We start from the raw sequence: 8148 nt of genomic DNA, 5'->3' as shown, positions 1-8148 counted from the left end.
GGAAACCAGTGGATGCATGGTTTGCAGAAAAGTTTGTTGTAATGTATGTGTTATATGGCCCTTCAGTGCTGCATTCAACTTATTTGGGAAATACATATTACATATCCGTAAAATGTTAAAACAATTGTTACCTAAATGTACAGAAACCTCCAACTGGCTTAAAAGTTCCATGTATTCACTGTTATAACCAATTGCAACATTCAGAACTACGTTTCCCATGATCCACTTCGGAGGAGCGACCGTAAACAGAAGAAAGCGGAAACAAAAGAGGTTTTTATAAAAACACATACACATCCCTGGCTGTCGAAGTACTCATGGAATAAACTACAGCCACTGACCTCGCCTGTAATAATATTCAAATTCCAGTAAAGAGCGAGCGGAAGGGATCCGAGCAGCCAGCTGCGTCAGTCAACATGGCGCTGAAAAGAATACAGAAGGTAAGTTTGATTAGCTAGCTGTGGTTGGCAGCTAATGGTAGCTAGCTAACTGGCCCAGCAGAGGCTAACGTTAGAATTCCTTTCCGTAAAAAATGGGTTATTAAGAAAGATTTCAACCCTGTCCCGCATTAAAACAACTTCTGGCGAACTTTGTAACGTTTGTAGAAATATTCATTTTGTTGACATTTCTCAGAACACATACAGCAGCCAATGACAACTTCAAAGTTTCATGCTAACTCGTTAACAAATAGCCAAGTTAGCTCAGTCAGCACTGTGCCTGCCTCCATGTCAACCTGTCACTGTCTCCTGTGCTGCAATGTGTTCTCTAAGTCGACTAAGGAATCAGACAGCAGCCCTGTTGTATTTGTACTGTTGTCCTTTTGGTGGACAAGTACTGTAGTGATTATGAAAGTTACTTCAAAACATACAGTGCCATTCATTTCTAGCTGTTTCTGCGTTTGTTTTGCTATCATACCCCTGTATTGAATTAGTGCTTCCAGGGGGAGCTGCCTAGTAGGGCTCGGCGGTATGGACAAAATCGATATCCATACTCAGTTGTTTCACAAAATATTTACACACTGATATTCAAAAAATGTGTACATAATGATCAAGTAGGTAAAGGCAACTAATATAACAGCTAGCACAGTAACATTTAGGACGATCTATTTGAATATTTGGAATATAATACTCATAGGTATATTTTCATTAGTGTGTAATAATCTGAAAATAAGAAGCATTATGTTTTTGTTACCTTGGAATGAGCTTTTTTTAAGTATACAGGCACCATGGGTCGCCTTCATAGGCTGTATAATTCAAAATGGATGTAGTCTCTGTGACATCACCCATAGGTTTTTGAAGAGCCGTTGTGAAGCTCCCTGTGGTCAGCTCTACTCGCTCCCTGCTCATCTGAAACTGGGCAAAGAGGTGGTGCTGAGGCAGGCTGAATGAAGCCTGGTTACCCCCCATACATTTGTCATGAACGGGGAAATTAGCTATAGAGATCAAAAGTTCACAGCCACTGTAGCTTCTCCTAGACACTGACCGTTAAACCCAGGGAAAGACAACACTTTTATACCATATTACAATATTACAACCTCTGAAAAGCATCAGGCACTTGTAAATAACCACAAGTACTTATGAAGGCCAAAATCTGCATTGTAGAATAAGAAATATAATATTATACAAATGATTTAGCCAACCTGTGTGCATTTTATGACAGCTTTAACATGCCTATAGCTCTTAGGGAAGATCTTGAAAGCTATTCTTTCCCTATATGCTGGTCCTTTCCAACCAGGATGTAACCTGAGCTGAGGAGGACAGTACAGGGGGGCTGAGGGAAAGTGCAGGCACGAAGTTATTGCTATTGAAACATCAACAAGGGTTGTCTGCTTGCTGGTGAAGTGGCACTGTGAAAACTGATGCAGGCCAAAATATATTCCTGTGTAGTTGCTAAATGTTTTTATCTGTCACACCCACATCATTTACCCAATGCTGCTTATGGTTCTTACTGAATGACATAACAAATGATTATCTTAAACCTGCCATATTTTTCTTGTGCTTTGTAAATGTTGGCAATATCACAATGAAATTATTCATCCAAAATCAGGGCTGAGACACCAGCAACACCAGTACAGAAACCTTACTTTGTTAAACCTTTTTTTTACAAAAACTGTTGTTTTAAAGGGGAACTCCACAAACTTTGCACACATAAGTTTACTATTTGCGGTTTTATATCTTCTGTGGCTTTCAAGAAGGTTTCTTAAAGACAAAAAGATTAATAAATAATCATTTATGTGGCAGAGAGCACCCGCTAAAGCTAGTTTATCTTAAGATTGTTTTCTGGCTAGTATCTGTTCCTGATACACCTTTCCTGGAAAATCTCACCTGGTAAGTATGAAGGGAGGTTTGTGTGAAATAGAGCAACAAAACTTTGCAGATATTATCAGCATTAGTCACTGCAGCTGGGCTCATAAACAGATTAGATCAGTACCTGTTGAATAACTAACAGCAGTATTTCTGCTGTGTTGAGCAGGAGCTGCAGGACCTGCAGAGAGACCCTCCAGCACAGTGCTCTGCTGGACCAGTAGGGGATGACTGTGAGTACACATGCACACATTTCATGTCACTCTTTCTCACCTAAGTGTATTAGAGAATGACTGCTTCCTCTTGCTTGTGGGGCATTTTATGGTGGAAATATAAAGTGCAAAAATGCCTTTCTCAAAACAATAATTTCCACTTAAAAACATATAAGCAACTGTAGAAATATGTGTTGTCCTAGAACTAGAGACAACCACTTGAGAGTTTTTTTAATATGATTTTTTTTCTTTGATAAGAGAGACAGTCTTAGGGGAGAAAGAAGGGTTGGAAGTTTCCAGTCCAAATTCCAATCCAGGGTGTTGCATGTACAGCTAACTGAGCCACCACAAAGCTTTGTCAGCAACTACTTTGAGTGCAGGTCAGATGTTGCAGATACCCAGTAGTGTAGCCATTGTTGGGAAATTCTGCCCATAAATGCTGCTTAGTTAAATATTTGCCACTTATGTAACAGCAGTATGTTTTGTGGGACTGAAGGTATGGACATGGAGGTGCTGCTGTGTTAACCCATGTATCATGATGAGGACAGTTCTGTTTGACACCTTAAAGCACCTTGAATTTTAGTGCGACATGTAGTGAGTTTAGTTTTTTAGTTTGACGTTTGGATTGGTTTTGGAAAGGCAAAAAATCAACCCCTATGCTCAACGCGATGAACAAGTCTCTAGACTGAACTGACTATATTGAATCACCAGCTGACTGAAGGAGTAGCTTTTAGCGGTGGAGCTACTCTCTGGAGACTGGGTGTGCTGTTGTTGGCTCTGTTGTGATTCACAGTGCATTACTTCCTTGTTGAAAGCATGTTAAAAGACCACAAAAGGCACAGTAAACAATCACAATCTGATCATTAATAATAAGCTGCTGAGCTACTGGCCTGTATGGGCTAGTTGTATATTGAACTGAGCTTGGACCACAAACGGACTGAACGTACTAGTGAACTGAAGACTTGTTGTGGCCTAAAATGCCTGATTGTCAATGCAGCTTTTCTAAAAAAAAATCATTTTGAACAGTACTTCCGTCAGTGATGCAACTGCTTAGTTTTTGAAAAAACTGAATTTAACTATGAATCTTTGAACTGAACTGAACGAAGCGACCTGGCCACCCTTTGGCACAGTGCTGCTGTGCCTAGTTAAAGTTGATAAGCTATGATTGGACAATCAAAATTTGGCCGAGGGATTTACCAAAGGTAAATCAATTATGTGCCATTCTCATATAGCAACTTAGTTTGGAAGCGACTAGAACTGGGAATACACCACAGTTCAATGTCTGACAGGAGTGGCTGTTGTTGGCAGCCCTGTGATCATCTGGTTACAGTAGTAAGGCTAGCTTTACCTGTACGTAATAGAGACAGCTGGCAGGGGTCTGAGCTTCTGTAGGCACAGTGTTTTGTAACTGATGAACACTGTGTGTGTGTGTGTGTGTGTGTGACGTGTACAACTTACTTTTTCCTGTGTCTCTGCTTTTCTCCCCTAACTGCTTCTAGTGTTTCATTGGCAGGCGACCATAATGGGTCCGGTGAGTATCATGGCATCACTTACGGCTTTCAGTGCTCTCTGTGTCTGTGCTACATTAGAAAAGGCCTCTCAGTAGCTATGGGTACTCAGATTGTTTACTATTGTTTTACATGTTCCTGAAAGACTGTGGTGATGATTTGTTTGGACTTATTTTGCATTTTTTTTCAATTGTTTTGCATGCACTCATATTACTTTGGCTCAATGCTGTTACACTGTTAACAGCAAGTGTGACATGGGATCAAGCTATTGAACTGACTTTAAGCTTGGAAATATACACATTTTTAAGCATTATAAGTGAATATAAACAAAACGATCTATTTAGGTAAGCCTCCCAAATACATTCTGAATGAGGGGAAACAATGTTGCTGATGAGAAACTGAAACATTTTCTAATGGGAGCTCTATCACAGTCAGAAAAGCAACTTCGATAACCCTGCAGTATTACATAGCTGGCTTACCCTTAAAGGGGAGGTTTTATGCTTTTTATAAGAGCCTGTTCATACCTGGTATTAGCATGCATCTTGGATGATCTGATCACAAGTGGACAGTTCACAATACGACCACTGAGACGCATTGTGATCTGATCACTCAAACCTCTTGCTGAGGTGGTCTGGAATGCATTTGACCACATATCTTTTGTAGCTAATGCATCCTGGGCCACATAGTATGAACACCTACTCAACTGATGTCCTTTAAGTACACAAAATGCTATTTAGTTCACTGTAATGCAAATGATGTGTTTTGTGTCTTTACCTGCTAAGATCAGCAGCAGATGTTTGTGAACACACAGTTTCAGCTGATTTGACCACTGTACTAGTGACCACGATATCCCCAGACTCCCTTAAAAAATCACACACTTATTGATTGGGGATAACTTCATACATTTTGTGAAACGCTGTCTATGGCAGATTGTTAATTATGGAAACGAAAAATTTGGGAAATGTTACACAGTAAGTTATTTCTTACTTAGTTATCTTCCAGTGTGTTGGCTATATGTTGGTACAGTGTCCTCTACTGCCATCCACTGTGAGTGACTGTTGGGCTGACAGCTTGGAGAGATGCTACCTGATGCAAGCAGGACACACTTTTACTTTCTCCGTTATCTGTGATGAAAAAAAAGTTAAAAAGCAGTGTGTTTCCTTCTCATAAAGTTCAGTAATAAAATCCCACAGTGCACCGGCGTTTCTCCTGTTGACAGTGCAGGTAAAAACGACAGGCTACTGTGCTGCTGAACTGAAAAAGAAGAACAGCAATATTGGATGCTGAGTAGGGTACAACCCTATAAAACACTCTCTAACACCAGGTGTGAACTGACATGATTATATCTGTCCACCCAAGATGCTGTTGGTGTAAACAAGCTCTTAGTTTCTGTCATTAGTGTTATAATGTCAGTGCTTAATATTAAACAAGGCCAAAGTGTCAAACAATGAGGTAAAAAAGTCAAAGTGATCCCTGTGAGCAAAAAACGTAGAATTCCAACTACTCTGAATCCAACGTTTCCCATGTCTTTTCTTCCAGATAATGTGCCTAGCTGATGTCACTTGTTCTAGATAGTCTTTATTGCGGACAGTCTCCTACAAGCTTGAAAGGCGAGCAGTATTCAGTTTTTTGCAATCTGCTTGATGCCACTAAGTCGTACACACTGGTCCTAAATTACTGTTATTTGTCTCTCAGTATTGTGTGTGTGATTGGCTTGTAATTAGAAACTTCACTTGTTCAATGTGGACAGCTGGTTGGTAACAACAGAGCTGGTAACCAGCTATGTAACCACAATCATAAGGTGACTGTAACGTGCTGATTGTCAGTCATTTAGTGCCAGCTGAATGCTTTTCATTGACAGATGTTTTTTACTGACAGCGATGTCTCACATGTCTTATGTCAGGGTGACAGTCCTTACCAAGGAGGAGTGTTCTTTCTCACAATCCACTTCCCCACCGACTACCCATTCAAGCCACCGAAGGTAAGAGCTGCTGTGGTTACTCAAAGCTTTGTGCTGTCATATTGTAGAATTTATCATGGTTGTTGTGCGATCAGCAAACCTGAAAACATTTCCTATCATAAATTATGTAGTTCTGCATTCTATGATTTTTCCCTTAGGCATCGAGGAATTGAGCAAAACTAAGCAAGTAAATTAATGTGGGGTGAGGAGTGGGAAACCCCAAGCTTTGTCTGGGGGGCTCTAAATGATATTAAAACTGTTGCCATGTCCAAATTCCATGTTACGTACTGATTCTTAGCAAGTTTTGAGTATGCACACTATGCTCCCACAATGCAATGCAAAAAGCAATTGAAGGAGCTGCTCAAAAACAAAACATAAGTTGGCATTAGCTTTCCAAAGCTGCTGTTTGATCGATATCTAACATCTAACAAGACCTTTCCTCATCTCTTTATTTTCCGTTCAGTTTTGGCCACTTTTAATCTCTCAGTCTCAGGCTGCCAGCTTTAACACAGCAAACATTTTGACATCCAGTTTCACGCAAATATGAAACACATTTAAAATCAAATTTGCGTGGCTCTCATTGAGAAGCCATTTATCATTTTTGGTTGTTGGTGGTATTTTTTGCTTGAGCTCTTTAAAATGTACTTTTTAGAGGTAAATAATTCTATATTTATTACTGTTTGTATATATATGGATATGTTTGTTTGAGTCCTTTCACATTTGAACTGAACTAGATGATGATCTAGTAGTAGATTTTGTAGTTTGTGTTCAAACAATTCTGAAATGCAAGTTTCCTCTCTTTGTTCAGCAGTGGTACCATGGCAGAGAACCACCAGAAAAAAGTAATAAAGAAAAACAATAACTGTAGATTTAAGATTACCGTTTGACCTCATTACTGTAACAGCACTAGAGACGCACTTTGAACAGAACTTCTTGCTACCAGGCAAACACTAGTACAGTAACTATGGAAGTGAATCTTCTCTGCTGATACATACCTGTGTGAATAAAATGTGACTTTTTTTTTTTTATAGGTAGCGTTTACAACAAAGATTTATCACCCAAATATAAACAGCAATGGGAGTATCTGTTTGGACATTCTACGGTCACAGTGGTCTCCAGCACTAACAGTGTCTAAAGGTAACTTCAGTCTCCTGTTGCTATCACTGTATCTAAGATAGAGCTCAATAGATTATCGGCCAACATATTGGTATCGACGTATATGTTGTGTGTGTGTGCCAATATGAAAACATTGTTTTAATAATATAAAGTAATAAATAATAGTGGTAATATATTGGTGTCACTGCCAAGTTGCAAGCAGAGTGTGCTGTGATTTACAATACTGTGTCAAGCAGCACAGAGTAAGAGAGAGGAAGCAGTGTCAACTAGAATCAGTTGACAATGTGTATGTTAGATTATTTGACATGTTAATAAAGTTATTTGTTTAAGAAAGCTGCCTTCTGAGTACCTTTTGTAGAGTCATGTTGTTGTTGTTGTAGATCTATTTTGTTTTCTGTATCAGCAGTCATTACATCCACTACCACTCAAAGGTCTATGGTCACCTGCCACAAAAGCTTGATTTGGTACAGTTAGATGGCTGAGGAAACTAGTCTGTATTTTTGAATTGTCTTTTGTGCTTTTGCCTTCCTGTTGAATTTAACCACTGAGTGGACTGCAGGGGTCCAAAGACAACCAGATTCCCTAAATGTTGTGGTTCAGTAGTGATCTTGGTTTTCTGGACTGGAAAACATATTCAAATAAAAGGTATTTGGGAGGGGAAATGGTTTCAACAGTATAACACCGGGGACATCAACTAAAAGTTTGGAAGCTTTAATCCTTTCATTTAGGGATGCACGATAGTGGGAAATTTATATTATTGTGAATTATCAGGATAATTAGATTACAGCTGCTAAATTATCGGTCCATAAACAATTGAATGGGTTTTATGTTCTATTAAAGCCAAAGTATGTTTGTGAAGTTTCTTGATGAACTTTACTAGAAAAAATAAATGAACATTTGATGAGTCAGAACTGTTAACAACTGTGATGTCAGATGGATTTGGTAAGAACAGAGCTATGGAATATTAAATCATCCATCTTTGTTTACTACATATTAACCATCTTCAATGGTCAGGTTATGAACTATTTAATACAAAAATGTGAAATTATCGT

At 39.1% G+C, this 8148-nt stretch overlaps 1 protein-coding gene across 1 annotated transcript in view; it reads left to right on the top strand.

The window, feature by feature from the left end:
- Positions 1-236: 236 nt before the first annotated feature.
- Positions 237-8148, top strand: part of LOC118334453 (ubiquitin-conjugating enzyme E2 D4-like) — a 9728-nt gene continuing 1816 nt past the window's right edge. The window contains exons 1-5 of the mRNA XM_035670370.1: positions 237-437; positions 2470-2533; positions 4012-4043; positions 5924-6001; positions 7012-7117. Coding sequence (XP_035526263.1) covers positions 414-437; positions 2470-2533; positions 4012-4043; positions 5924-6001; positions 7012-7117 — 304 coding nt within the window. The 5' untranslated portion in view covers positions 237-413. The remainder of the gene's footprint in view (positions 438-2469; positions 2534-4011; positions 4044-5923; positions 6002-7011; positions 7118-8148) is intronic.

Source organism: Morone saxatilis, unplaced genomic scaffold (genome assembly GCF_004916995.1).
Source record: "Morone saxatilis isolate NCDOM2014 unplaced genomic scaffold, NCSU_SB_2.0 Contig1, whole genome shotgun sequence".
Taxonomy (NCBI): Eukaryota; Metazoa; Chordata; class Actinopteri; family Moronidae; genus Morone; species Morone saxatilis.
This window is presented reverse-complemented; position numbering and strand designations above follow the sequence as displayed.